The following is a 14,170-nucleotide window of genomic DNA, read 5'->3' on the forward strand; positions in this document are numbered from 1 at the left end:
CACTCCCCAAGGAAGAGAACTAGCGAAGCCACGGATTTTCATGGCGCAGGCCGCAGAGCCCAGAACGAAGACCGAAGGTTGCTTCTCGGCTCGCCCAGTCTCTAACTGTCTAGGTCCCAACCATGAGAGATGGTGTTGAGAATTCGGCTGTTCCCTGGCGCGCTGTGGAAGCCATCTCCAAAATAGCTATCACATATGGAAACTGGAGACCAGAATTTTAGGAAAAGAGATTAAAGCATCTCACTTGGGGGGTGGGGGGTGTCTTTTTATTTATTTATTTTTCCTTTTTTTAAAAAAAAAATAACAATCACTTGCAACTGGAACAGTTTTTTGATCTCAAAAGGCAAGCCTCTCTTCCCGTGTGATCTTTATAATTTACACTTTTCCGTGAGCTTTCTTACCTCCTTTTTTATAACTCTCCATATTCTCTATTCACACATATATCCATTATATTAGTAGTGGAATTATCTTTAATTTTTTGGGGCTTTAGTATTCGCACCCTCACACACGCTCCTGAGAACCAGAAGTCGGTTGGGTGTTTATATAATGAAGAATTATGGGGCTGTTTGATCGAGGTGTTCAAATGCTTTTAACCACCGTTGGTGCTTTCGCTGCCTTCAGCTTGATGACCATCGCTGTGGGAACCGACTATTGGCTGTACTCCAGAGGGGTTTGCAAGACCAAAAGTATCAGCGAGAATGAAACCAGCAAAAAGAACGAGGAAGTTATGACCCATTCTGGATTATGGAGAACCTGCTGCCTAGAAGGTACTCGATTTCCCACCTCCTCCCCCTCACCACGCCGCCCCTCCCCTCGGCGCTCCCCCTCCCCACCCGCATCCAAGTAAGTCCCCTCCATCCACCATCTTCCCACTTTACTCCCTCCGCCGCCACTGCAGATGAAGGTTGGCTGGGTTAGTTTCAGGGGAAAGAAAATCAATAAGCCAAACCCCCACTCTCTACTCTCTGGCCTCCACTCCCCCCACCCCTACCCTCCAAAACCTCTTCATTGGAATGTTCTATAGTGCCATGAAAACAAGAGCTTGTCTTTAAAAGTCAGGTGGGCTTTGGCTGCTTTGAAATTATTAAGATTTGCCTTTGGATCTAGTTTTGCCATCTATGAAGAGGGAAAATAATTACTTCCCTCCATGAAGCTCAGTTTTTTGCAATGAAGAATTTTTTAAAAAGGTTCTTCCTCCTCCCTCCTCTTCCCCTTACTCCCCAAAAGTTCCAGCCTTTATCATCTGCAAATCTCCTTATTTTAAAAACAAATCTGTCATTTCTAAGAATCCTTATCTGGCAGACCCTAATTATTCCAGGCTCTCACGCTGAGTTCAAGAGCATTTTGTAATGTCTGTGAGCCCCGCATATCCTTCGAGGTGGCTGGCTGTGTGTATGTATGTGTTTTAACATTTACGAAGTCTAAAAATACATGCGTCTCTCACAGGAAACAAGCCTAAGTTCTAATAAACAGCAATCACTTGCGGGTTAGGCTGAGTGCCGATTTGCTTCCACGCAGAGTGACATGTCTGTTATCCAGAAGCAAATCCAGTCATCACTGTGCAAGCAGGCAGGGAAGGAGGGAGGTGAGGGCATGGGGAGGTTGAGGGAGGAATGGAGGGTCATGGGGTGAAGGTGTCAGCTGTTGGCCTTGATCTTGCATGGTTGTTAAGGGGTGTGTGTGTGTGTGTGTGTGTGTGTGTGTATGGTGTGTGTGTGCGCATGCACACACATGCGTGCACGCGTGCGCGCGTGCTATGGGCCAAGGGGCTCCCATGGTGTAAAGCCTGGGAGACCAGGGCATGAGGCAGGCATGTGCTTCTGGGACACAGTAATAAACACAGGATGGGGGGAAAACCTCTGCAGGTCATACAAGTTGCTTTTAGCCACAGACTTTAATATGAGGGAGTGAATTTACATAGTTATATCTGTCTGTGTGCACAAGCCACCTATAGAAAGACAGGCACAGAGAGACACAAATGTCCCTATGTGGAAAGAGGTTGGTGTGCGTTCCCTCGGATGGGAAAGACTGGAGGCCTTTTGAGGCAGTGTTGGGAATCCAGCACTGCAGAATTGTTTGTTAAGCTCAACATGGGATTGTGCTGCAGGGAGTTGAGGCCAGAAGATGGGGGAGAGGGCAAAACTGATGTGGCCCTGGGAGTCTAACCCACACTGAGTCAGGCACAACCAGATCTGGAAAAGAGCTCACACACACCATGTCCCCTCCCAAGGTTCTTGGTGCAAACGGTTGAGTGATAGCTGAACATGTTTTGAATAGCTAAGTGACTTCATTGAGCGATGGTCTGTTTGACGCATACTGCATTTGGTACCCTTTCTCAGTCCAAGCGGCTGCCTTTAACATTCTGCAGAGGTGCTCTCTGCTGAACACTACAAGCCCATCTCCAGCCAGAGAGTCAATATCAGGAAATTAATAGGGACCATTTTACACATGTGCATTCCGCCTCCTTTAAAAAATGAAAAGCTTTTCATGGTGCCAGTCATTAGCAGTGGAAAGACAGCTTCCATTTAATTAAACATTTATGACAAGCTTGGTGCTGAAAGAGGAAGAAAGCAGAGTGAATGAGGCCGCTTTGGGGACATGATCCTGGTGGCTATTTGCCTTCCTTGGATTTTGGTTGGAGGAATAAATATATGCAGCCATGAATGTGAAAAAGAGGAAATGTGTGATGTTATTTTAGGGGAAATGCAATAGAATATCGGTGACTTGATATAAACATAGTTTTATCAAGGGTTTATTTACAAATCCTTAATATTGTGATCTTTTAAACATCTTATAATTCACAGTAGACAAGCTGACTAGAGGTGGCTTTGGATCACTTGTGCATCAAAAGGCTTAAATATTTTCATTAGTGTTCCATCTGTTCAGTGTCCACATCCTAATCATGCTGCCCACCTCCCTTTAAACTTTCTGTTCAAGCTACACTCTCTGTCCTTCCTCGATTAACTATAAAGGGTTACAATTGCAATACTTCCTGAGGTTATGGGATGCACACGGAATCTGTGGGTTTGGCACTGTCCCCAGTGGCCTCCCTGGGGGCGCAGCCCAGGCAATTGCCTCCAGGCAGTGAGGGGAGGACTGGGTTAATAGTCTCTTTCCACGTGGAGCCAAGATCCAGGCTGGAAGAGCTGGTGCCCAGGGTACTGTCTGACCTGACTTTCCATTTTCAGAGCCTCTGTCCCATTGGAGCTCTGTAGACCTGGGACCACCTCAGGGTGCTGGGCCTTGGCTGCTTAGATTTTAAAGTGCTGATCTTAAAGCTGTACTGATTTCCAAAGACTGAACACTTACTCCTGTGAATTGCTATGCATAGTTCTTTAGGTGTTAATAGGCTTGCGTTCCTGAGCGTTCAGATCAGAGTCACCCTTGACGGGGGCCAGGTCATTGGCATTTTTGCTTCTCCAAGTTGGGGTTTAGGGTGAGAAAGCAGGCTTTCCAAAATGATCTCTCCATCCCATCTTGAATTGTTCTCTCTGCCCACACTGGAGACCCACTGAATAGATTTTCTCTCCAAGAGACAACCTGACAACCCCAGATGAAGCAGAGGCCCGGCCGCCTCTCCTCTTTTGCTCTCTGCCTTTCATTAGAATTTTGTCTCCTGAGATGATCATTTTCTTTCACCTCTTGATGAAAAGAATTTGGAAATATTTCCTTGCCTCTGTTCTGCTTTTGAAATTAATGAGTCTTCTGAGGGTTCAGAAGGCACACAGCCACCTGTTAGGGGCACACTTGGTGCAGGGGGGGAGGAGAGAGATCAAGGAAACACCTCAGGCTTTATTTTCCTCTCTGCAGATAATTGAAAAGTCTCTCTGTGAGAACTTGAACTCCCTGGCAGGCTAGTGTCTTTCATGGGATTCAAGCCTCAAGGGCGGGGCTAGGTGACAGGTTGTGTGGATACTGACATGTGCAGGGTGCTGGGTAGAAGCCATGAACATGTCCAGAAAGCTGCCTTAGGAGTCCCCAAGGGGAAAGCTGAATCAGCCTTTTCAAAAAAGAATTCAGTCCAATCTCTAAGAGGACACTAGAACAGCTTGTTCTGAGGACAGCATCTCTGGACCACTCAGTCGCTTGGCGCTTAGGGATTAGCCTCTGTTGTAACCCCAAAGGAAACACCATCTCCAGGGACAGCAGGAAACTCACCGTGTTCAGTCTCTCCAGCTCCTGTGTCTCCCCCAGAAGGCTTCCAGCCCTGCAGAGGAGGAGCCAGTAGCTGGTGCAGAAGTGAATCCCCTCTGTCCTACTTCTCTTGACCCTTACCTCCCTGTGAGGCTTGACGGAAATCCCACCCTCCGTCTAGGCTGGTGCATTCCCTCTGCCGAGCTGCCTAGCTTCTGCATCAATAGCATCTCCTGCCTGCTTGCGCACAGCAGCTCAGCTGGTTGTTCCACACCCTCTCTCTCTTTGAACAAGAAGCATCTCCACTGTCTCCAGTTGTCTTTTCCAAGTTTAGAGCTGCATGGCTTTCGCCTGGCCTGCCGGTGGCAGAATGTTCCAGGCTCCATTCAGCCACACTTTCCTGTTTCTGTAAAAGTAATGGGTACAGCTTTGGTCTGAGGGAAGCCAGTGGCCTTTCTGGGTACTCTCATCCTTAAGTGTAGGCGAGTTGGTAAGGGCTCTGCTGGCCTTCGTGGCATTGTCTTGGCAATTCTTGAGATAATCTGACTTTCTTTGGGAACTTTGTCCACGGTAGGTGCACAAGAAATATGTATCAGTAACGTGGTTCAAATATTCTCAGTATTACTGAAATAAAAATGCAAACATCTTTAGGGTGTGGAGAGAGAAAGGAGATGGGAATGATTTGTTTTTTTTTTTTTCTTCCTGGAACTTCTCTTTTAAAAAATAATAATGAGTCATAGAGCTATTATAAAATAAGAGAAGTCAAGAGCCGTGGTCATTGGACTGCACAGCTCCTAACTGGCCAAGGTGAGAGCAAATTATCAAGGAAAAGAGAAGAGAGATCGTCAGCCTACACTGCCTGTACAGGGGAGGAAAAAAGAAGGTGCTCCTTTCTTCTCTCTTCTACTTTCAAAATTCATTTGCCCCTTAGCAATCACCAGAATAGGAAACTCTGGGTGGACAGTGGGGATTATAACAGACCATCCCTAGTCAACACCTCCAGAACATTCTGTCCCTTAGAAAAACTCCCATCCAATTCATATGACCCTGGAAACTCCCTTCAGGGCCCAAGTTCTGATAATACCTTTCCAAAGGGCAGGCTCAGTGTTCCCTGCATCTCTCGCCCCCTAGCCAAACCTGACTCCTGTCACCACAAGCCGAAGCTACCCCCTCACCCTGCCTGCTCCCTGCCTTGCCCCAGGTGAGCAGGAAGAGGAAAAGTCAGGTGGAGTTCCATGGAGCCAGCCTCAGTGACCAGAGAGCTGAAGTCTGACCACCAGCCTCTGCCATTGTGCAACCCTGCCCCTTTCAGGGGGACATAACTATTCTTATCCCTTCTCTCCTGGCTAGGGAACTGAGGCCGAGGAATTGTGATGACCAATTTCCAACAAGAAACTCCATGCTAGACCCACTGGCACCTCTTTCCTCGGGCACTTTCCCTTTGGCGATATCCCTGGCATGAACATTTCATGGATTTTGTATTGACACGCATTTTCAGAAAATAGCTAACTTTATAGCCCATGGGTCGTGGAAGTTTGCAGAGGAAGCTCGGTGGTGGAAGTGGAAAACTTTGCAACCCCCACAGACCTGGGTTCACTTTTCAGGTTCACTGTGACCTAATGAGCAACGGAATTTGAAGCCATCAAACCTCTCCAAGCCTGTTTCCTTTCCTATAACAGCAAGAATTACCATAGCTCCCTTGCAAGGGTGGTTGAAGTTAGGGGTTAATTTAACAGATGTCTGTCCCCCTCTTGTCCCTGACCGTCTTATTTGAGATTGCCATCAACAACCTCTTCTCCCTCCTACATCCCACTTACATGTTTTATTTCTTTCTTTATTTTTAATGAGTGTTTACTGCCACGCAGCCCACTGTATCTTTTTTCATTGTATTCTTATCTGTCTTCTGCCACTGGATCATCAGCTCCATGTGGGCAGGGGTGACTACCTTTTCTGCTCACCACTGTACTCGTAGTGATGATGACAGTGTAGAATAGCAACTTATGTGGTTGATGAATGAATAAATAATCACTGCCAGCTCCTGGGGAGGATGTTCAGAAATTGCGGCCCCTTCATATTACCCAAGGATTGTTCTCTGAGTGAGTAATGATGGCAGAAGCATCCTTTTGACATTCCAAAATAAATAATGAATTCAAAACAGAGGAAGGAGAGGAAGAGAGGGAGGGACAGGAGAAAGAGAGGCAGAGAGTGCCTACACGCAAGGGACAGTGATTAAAGAGTGGTAATCAGAAAGAGAGGCTAGGGAAGAAAACAAGGGCTTGAGGAGGGAATGCCAGGGGTGAAAGGCCTCCTGAGAGACTTGTAGAGAGACCCTGACTTTGTGGCCCTCTTTCCACATCATCCAACACAGTTGTCACAGAGCATCTCAGGGAATGCTCTACAGGTTAGAGAGGAAGAGAAAACAGATACCCAGGTTGGTAAGAGGTCCTAATTTTTATCAAAATTCTGAAAGGGTAGAGGCACTTGTCCCCAAGCCTGACAAACTGAGCTTGCTCCCTGGGTAGACGGAGAGAACTGACTCAAAAGTTGTTCTCTGATCTCCATACAATTGCTGTGGCACATGTGCATGCAGGTACACAGAGGGAAAGAAAGGAAATTTAAACCTGTAAATACAAAAAATTCAATGGGCCTGGTGTGGTGGTTTATATCTGTAATCTCAGCACTCAGGAGGCCGAGGCAGAAGGATTACCACAAGTTTGAGGCCAGTCTAGGCAAGTTGCAGGGTTGCCTGAGCTACCATACATCCAAACAAACAACAAAAAATGTTTTTTTAGTTTAGAAACTTCAATGACTCTTTTTAATCTCAAATAATTATTTTGGCCAAAACCTATATTCAAATGAAATTGCATTTTTTAATTTTCAGGCTCATTTGCAGCCACACAGCAGGTGATCCCTTCACTCAGTCATTATTTAAATCTTTGATGAGCCTCTATGAAGTCTCAAGTACAAGGCCAGGGGCTGGGGACATGATTGGGAGACAGTGTCGTTCAAGGTCATTGATCTCAGGGTCCTTAGAACCTAATGGGAGTCAACAACTCTCACTTGTGTGTGAATGGCGTAAACTCAGATTGCAGGCACCAAGTGGGTGGTGGGTGGAGCATAGAACTGAGTTTAGGAGTCTGGGACTGTGTCTGTTTGCAGAGGGCTTCTCTGGAGAGAAGAGGTGGGAACGAAGATCTAAGGATGACGGGAGTCAGTGCATGAAGAGAGGAAGAAGCAACGTTCTACCTGGGAAGGCAGCTGGGTAGAGAGGGGAGTAAAGAAGGAAACAGTCCTAGTAGTGGGAGAAGGCCAGGGTGGCTACAGGAGTGGGGTGTGGGAGTGGTGTCGGACAGGGTGGGAGGCGATTCAGAAGTGGTCAAAGAGTTTTACTATTTGTCTCCAGCTTCCTGCTTATAGGCTGTGTGACCTTGGACTAGTTGACTCTGTCTCTGGGCCTTGTGTTCACCATCTACCAAGTGAGGATGATATTGCCTGCCCTCGGGTCTCTGTGAGGATTAGAGTAGCCATGCCCTCCTGTTTTTTATCATACTGCTTTCTCTTCCTCCAACCTGAATGTATTGGTCTTTCTGGTCTCAGTTTTCCATTATAGCACAGTGGGCTTGTGGAACAGGCTTTACTGAATTCAAAAGACAGCCCTTAGTTCCTAAATTCAAACCCTGCCTGCTGAGGGATAGACAATAGAACCCAGCCTTGTGGGGAACATAGGAAGGCTGGTGTCTCCAGGGCCCTGCAACGGAGTCCCAGACAGGAACAGTGTATACTCACCCACTTTTCTCTCTCACCTTCCCCCAAATTCCAAGAGATCTGGGTCTCTCACAGTCATGTAGGATGGCAGAGGACTTGGATGTGAATTTGAATAGAGTTTAAGCATAGACTTTGAAAATGGGATCCAGAGAAGAGATGTGTTAGCTGTGTCCTCCATGCCAGAGAATGCACAGGGGCTATGAGCAACTGATGCTGAGCTACTGGGTCCCAAACCAGCATGCTGGGCCCATTTCCTGGACATCTAAATGGCTGTAGCCCATCTGCCCTCAATTCTAAGACACTACCAATTATAAACTTGCCTGTTCACATAAAGACTGCCTTCAAGTGAATGAATTAAGGGTCCATTGTGATTAGAAAATACATCCTAGGGGCTGGAGACCTGGAGATAACAGTAAAGTGCTTGAAGTACAAGGATGAGAACTTGAGTTCAGTCCCCAGAACCTACTTTTAAAATGTTGGGCATAGGCTGGGGAGATGCCCAGTGGGTAAAGGACTTACTGCACAAGCATGAGGACCTGAGTTTGAATCCCCCACACCCACAAAAAGCTGGGTGCGGTAATACTTGTCTATAATCCCAAAGCTCCAATGTTGAGATGGGAGGTGGACCAACAGAATCCAGGAAGTTCACGGGCCAGCTAGCCTAGCTTATGCCACAGTGAACAACCAGAAAGCCTGCCTCAAACAAGGGAGGAAGGCAGACACTGACACTGAGGATATTCTCCGACCTCCACACAAGCACCATGGCACGAACACGCCCACATTAACACTCACAGGCACACAAGCACATGTACACAATACATTCTAATTTCTGTGACATTGAGACTTAAAATGTGTGCCTTGGAATCAGAGGAAGATGGTCAGCTACTTTGAAGGCCAGGGACCCCCCAAGGGGTCTCTCAAACCGTTAGCCAGTACCCTGATCCAAAGTAACATAAGCCAAAGGAATTTCTCAACAAGGAAAGAAGAGAGAATTGCTCCTTGACAGCAACTGTCCTCCGAACATTATCCAGGCACTGCTCAGCCTTTAGGATAAAGCTGAGGGATGCAACCCTGCTCTAGAAGAGCCCAGTCTAGTAGAGAAGAGCCAGTAGTGAATAGACGATGATGACGTACCATGTGAAGTGTGAAGGAGCATGGAGATGGGGCAGAGGGTTGCTAGGGAAGACTGAGTTTCAAAAGATGTTAAGCGTGAGTGAGCAAACTGCAGGAAAGGGGATCACTACTGACAGAGGGAGAAGCATTCACAGAAACATCTGCACTCGGGGGAGGGAGGGAAATGCCAGTAGTCTGGTGTGGCTGATGGTAGGTGGCAGGGAACGGTGAGGCTGGGCTGGAAGGTGCAGTGATGTGAATCTATGGGGACAGAAGTAGGTCACAGAACAGGAAAGAATCAGGACCACGGTTAGGGTGAGCCAGGGGGTCCCGGCCTTCTTCCTGCTCCAGCCCCTGGAGCTTGAGAACCCAATGAATGGGATGAGGAGTTATCACCTATTTGAGGTTCACTAGGCAGGCATGAGGCCTGGAGAGGAGGTGACTGCAGTAATCCCCCTTAGTTACTGGCACTAAGGTAGTCACAGTAAACAGAGAGTAAAGGGAAGAGATTCAAAGTTGCACACAGTGGGGGTACAGCCACCCCTGTTTGTGGATAATAAACTTTATGGTTTCCAATCTGAGCTCCCTGTAAGATGGTAAGCTGCACGCAGGCACGGGTGGCCTTCCACTCCCTCTCCCCAGAGCCTGGTCCATCGCCTGGCTCTAACCTCAGAGCAGAAAAGGCTCGATTGCTCCCTTAAGGATTTCAGCCCCACAGAAAACACCCACCAGTGACACTATGTGATATATAAGCATGGAGGATTCTGGGAGCACAGAGATGAGGCGGGGGGTGCCCTTTTTCCCTGCTAGGTTTTCAAGTCAACTCTCAACCAGTTTTTCCTCCCGAACTTGACTGGAACACATTCTCAAAAGCTGTGAGAACAAGCAGGTGTTTCCCTTGCACCCTCATGCTGGAGGCCCTTCGAGGTGCTCCTAGCTTGCCTTACAACTCGAAGAAGGTTACAAGCCATTGCCTTGGGAACACCGAACACCTTTGCTCAGGGTAGAAATCCAGGGTAGTTAGTGCCCAGTGAAGGTGCTGGCTTAGCAGCCTGCATTTGCCTCCAAGGAGCTCACCCCCCTTCCCTCATCCACACTCTACTCTCTCTCTCCCTGAACTTCCATGACCTTGGGTAAGCTTCCAGCTGCTAACAAGAATGCCCAGGCTTAGGAACAAGTTCCCAGGTGCAGGTTGCTGTGGCCTCACTCCTCTGGGAGCTGACCGCTCACTTTGTGTCCCCGTACCTTCAATACACAGTGCCAGTCTCTCTCTGGCCTTGCCCCTACACACACATAAAACTCACTGGGGGGCAGGCGCTGTAGCCACCCTAAACATTTCTTTAGCCCAGTTCTGTTTCATTGTGCTCCTTGGTTGCTTTCTTTCCTTCAAAAGTCATTTACTCTTTCCTGCTATGCCTCCCAAATTTGTCTAATCTTTATCACAGATAAAGGACAAACCTTATCCTTCATCCTCCTTGAATTTTCCCTAAGACTAAGAGTCCTTTACTGGGGCTGGAGAGATGGCTCCACAGTTAAAAGCACTGGCTGCTCTTGCAGATGACCTGGGTTTGATTCCCAGCACCTACATGGCCCCTAACAACAGTCCATAACTCCAGTTCCAGGGGAATCCAACACCCTCTTCTGACCTCCACAGGCATTGCATAACACAGGTGCACATGCAGGCAATACACACACATAAAATAAAAATAATGAATAAAATATTTTTTAAAAAGAGTCTGTCACTGTATTTTGTAGAGGTGACCAGGCAAGATGATCCTTCTGTTGTGTTCAACAATAATGACCATAGTAATAATAATTATAATGACAATGAGGATAATAATAATGTCACTGTATGTGTGGTGTGTACGTGCTACACCAGTGTCTGGGTGGGAGTGTTGTTCGTCAGCTGCCATCCGCCTTGTTTTTTGAGACAGATTCTCACTGGCTTGGAGCTTGCTGGCCAGAGAACCCCCAGGGATCTTCCCATCTCTGCCTTCCCAACACTTCCCAGGGATTACAAACATACACCACCAAGCCCTACTTCTAATGTGGGTTCTGAGAATTGAACTCTGGTCTTCATCCCTGCACAGCAAGCATTTTACCAACTGAACCATCTCCCCAGCCCCAATCAGAGCCATTTGTACTAAGAACTGTTTTAGATCCTTCCCAGATGTTAGCTCTCATTTAAGCTTCACAGAGCTGAAGAAATGTGCTGTGATAGCCGTCATCTCCATCTTGAGAAGCTCAAGGAGGTTAAGAACTTGCCTGAGGTCACACAGCAAAGTGACAGAGCTGGGATTCCAACCCATGCCTGTCTGGCCTTAATATTTCATGGTATTTACAATTTTCTCTGGATCCCAGACCTAAGTCAATTTCTTTGAGACATTGAGGGCGATCCTGAGCAGAAATAAATTGCCATTTATCCTCCCTTGCACGATGAGTCTTCAGCAATCCAAGGCTTGGATTAGATTTGTTCCCTTTACCCAGGGCTTGGGGAAACTGGAGGAGCTATGCACCAGATTTTTTCATGATTCTTAAAACAGAAGATGCTGCTAAATGCAAGGACATCCTTTTCACAGTTGGAGATAGGGTGAACATTCCCCTGTCCTTTCTTCTACTTAGGGCTCATTTCCAGCCACATTCTTTGCCTTCAGGACTCAGAGGGATTGTGTCTCCCTGCTAGCCTCCCACCCTGGCCACCTGGACTCCATTCCCTAGTCCCTCCTTCCCTTCCCACATACACCCCAGCACAGCATCTACCATCCATTGTTTTGTTTTGCCTTATTTGATTCTAGGTGTCATGAGGTAGCCTCAAATTCACTATGTGGCTGAGGCTGGCCTTGAACTCCTGATCCTCCTGCCTTCACCTTCTGGGTGCTGGGCTGACGAAAGCATTATTTGCTTGTCTTGATGTGGTAAAATATCTGAGAAATGGGGATGGAGAGATGGCTCAGTGGTTAAAAGCACTTGCTGCTCTTGCAGAGGACTGGAGCTTGGTTCCCAGCACCCACGTTAAGGGTCTCACAACCACCTGTAACTCCAGCTCCAGGGGATCCAATGGCCTCTTCTGGAGTCTGCAAGCACCTGTGTTCATGCAAATTCTCACACAGAGAATTTAAAAAGGGAAAGATGGATTTATCAGGGCTCACAGTCTGAGGGTACAGTTCATCATGAGGAGGAAGCCACAGCTGTGGGAGTGTGAGGTCACAGGGCATCCACAGTCAGGAAGCAGAAAGAGGAGTCCTGCTGCTCAGCCCACTTTCTCCTTTCCATTCAGTCAGGGACCCCAGTCCGGTCCATAGGATGGTGCCACCCACATTTAGGGTGGATCTTCCCACCTCAATTAACATAATGTAGATAATCCCTCATGGGCATGGCCAAGGCCTGTCTTGTGGGTGATTCTGCATCCTATCAAGTTGGCAGTTGTTAGTAACCATTACAGCAGCCTGTGCTCCATATCCCACGTACCTGTCAACTTCGATGCTGCTATTGCCCCTTCTTTTTCCATCTCTAGACCATGAGCTTCTCATCCATTTACAGCAGAACTTTCTAAGTTATTACCGTGTCCTGGGATGAGATGTAAGAGGATGAGAATGTTTGGGAACCACTGAGGTTTAGACTGGAAGACTTTGTAGGAGGGGATGGGAGGGGTGAGTTACAATGGTTGAGATTGGACAGAGGCCCCATCTCAAGGGACATGCTTTCTCAGTCACTGTTTGGGGAACACTCAGACAAATGAACAAATGAAGGAATACAGTAAAAAAAAAAAAAAAGGAAAAAAGAAAAAAAAAAAAAAAGGAAAAAAGAAAAAAAAAAAAAAAGGAAAAAAGAAAAAAAAAAAAAAAGGAAAAAAGAAAAAAAAAAAAAAACAAAACACTGTGTGCCATATTTTACTTGGAAGACTGTGATGCATATTTTATCTTAGATTTTTTCCCAGCCCCATCACCATCAAAGTCTGTGTTCCATTACAGCCAGGCCTCAGTTTCCCTTCAGCTCTGGCTTCCAATAGCCTGAGTTCAAACCCAACCTTGTGTGCATACCAGTCCTGAGGCCTTTAGCAAGGGACTTCTGAGTCCATTTCTCCCACAGAAAACAGGAAAAATGATGGTGCCTACCTCATGAGTGGGTTGTAATATTCTCCTAAACTGCTTCCTGCCCCATTCTTGCTCTGGTGAGGGTATCAAGTAGCACAGGGTAAACACCCATCAGATGCCAAGTGCTGCCCTGACCATCAGCGCTCTTGTGGTTTGTCACCCTAGCAGCTGAACATTGATCTGCTAGGGATGGTGTGGGGCCCACTATTTCCACAGATTAACAGATTTCTCATGAACAACCACAGTGCTGGCTTCCCTCAGGAGAGTCGGGGTTTGGAGGTGAGGACTCAGATATGTGTGATCCTGGTCCTCATCTCTGCCTGACAGCAGTAGTGGGACCTGGGTGGCAGATGGTTCTCTGGTGAGACAGGCACTATACTCTGTCCCAGGTCCCTACAACTCTCCATTGTCCCAAGTGGCTACTTTGCTCCACTAGTATATCTCAGGGGGCTTGCCCACTTGGGTTCTGTGGGCATCTGGTTTATAAACTCCAAAGTGCAGGCACGGGCCTGTCCTTTGATGGCTAGAAATGCAATGTGAACTCCAACAGGCAGGCAGAGTGGAGCAGTAGCAGAAACTAAAGGAGGTCACAGGATCACAACCGTATCAAAGGCATGTCAAGCTTGCTTGCCCAAGTGGCACTGGCTGTGGAGCTGGGTGCACCATTAGCTCTGCCACCCCATTCCAAGGCATCGCCAGCAAGCTGGCACTTCCAAGGAGGGAGATTAATACTTATGCCACACTTTGACCCCAGGCTGGAAAATGCTTCCTGCTGACATTTCTCACCCAGAGGTGGGCTTCATTCACTAACTAAATGCCACCTTCCATGGTGTGTGCTGCCTGAACAGGGAGAGGGAGGGCTCTGGGTTCTGGGAGGCCAGAGGATGCTCTGCTTCCAATTTATATCTCTAAAGATTGGTAGAGAAGGGAGAACTTTTAGGAATTTTCTAGATAGGAAAAAATAAACCAGTAATTTCCCAGAAAAGGATATAAAGACAGGAAATTTGGGGTTGAGGAAATGGCACAGTAGGTAAAGTGCTTGCTGGGCAAGCATGAGGACCCAA

The 14,170-nt window shown here is 47.3% G+C and overlaps 1 protein-coding gene across 2 annotated transcripts in view; it reads left to right on the forward strand.

Annotated features, from left to right (window-relative positions):
- Positions 1–11: 11 nt before the first annotated feature.
- Positions 12–14,170, forward strand: part of Cacng2 (calcium voltage-gated channel auxiliary subunit gamma 2) — a 121,723-nt gene continuing 107,564 nt past the window's right edge. Inside the window, exons 1-2 of one of the 2 annotated variants that reach the window (XM_008851336.1) lie at positions 12–343; positions 622–767. In XM_008851336.1, the coding sequence (XP_008849558.1) occupies positions 626–767 (142 nt within the window). In that variant the 5' untranslated portion in view covers positions 12–343; positions 622–625. Of the gene's footprint in view, positions 768–14,170 lie in introns of both variants that reach the window. The other variant, XM_008851335.1, reaches the window with a different exon arrangement.

The sequence above is a fragment of the Nannospalax galili genome, unplaced genomic scaffold, assembly GCF_000622305.1.
Source record: "Nannospalax galili isolate Female #2095 unplaced genomic scaffold, S.galili_v1.0 scaffold445, whole genome shotgun sequence".
NCBI classification, from domain to species: Eukaryota; Metazoa; Chordata; class Mammalia; order Rodentia; family Spalacidae; genus Nannospalax; species Nannospalax galili.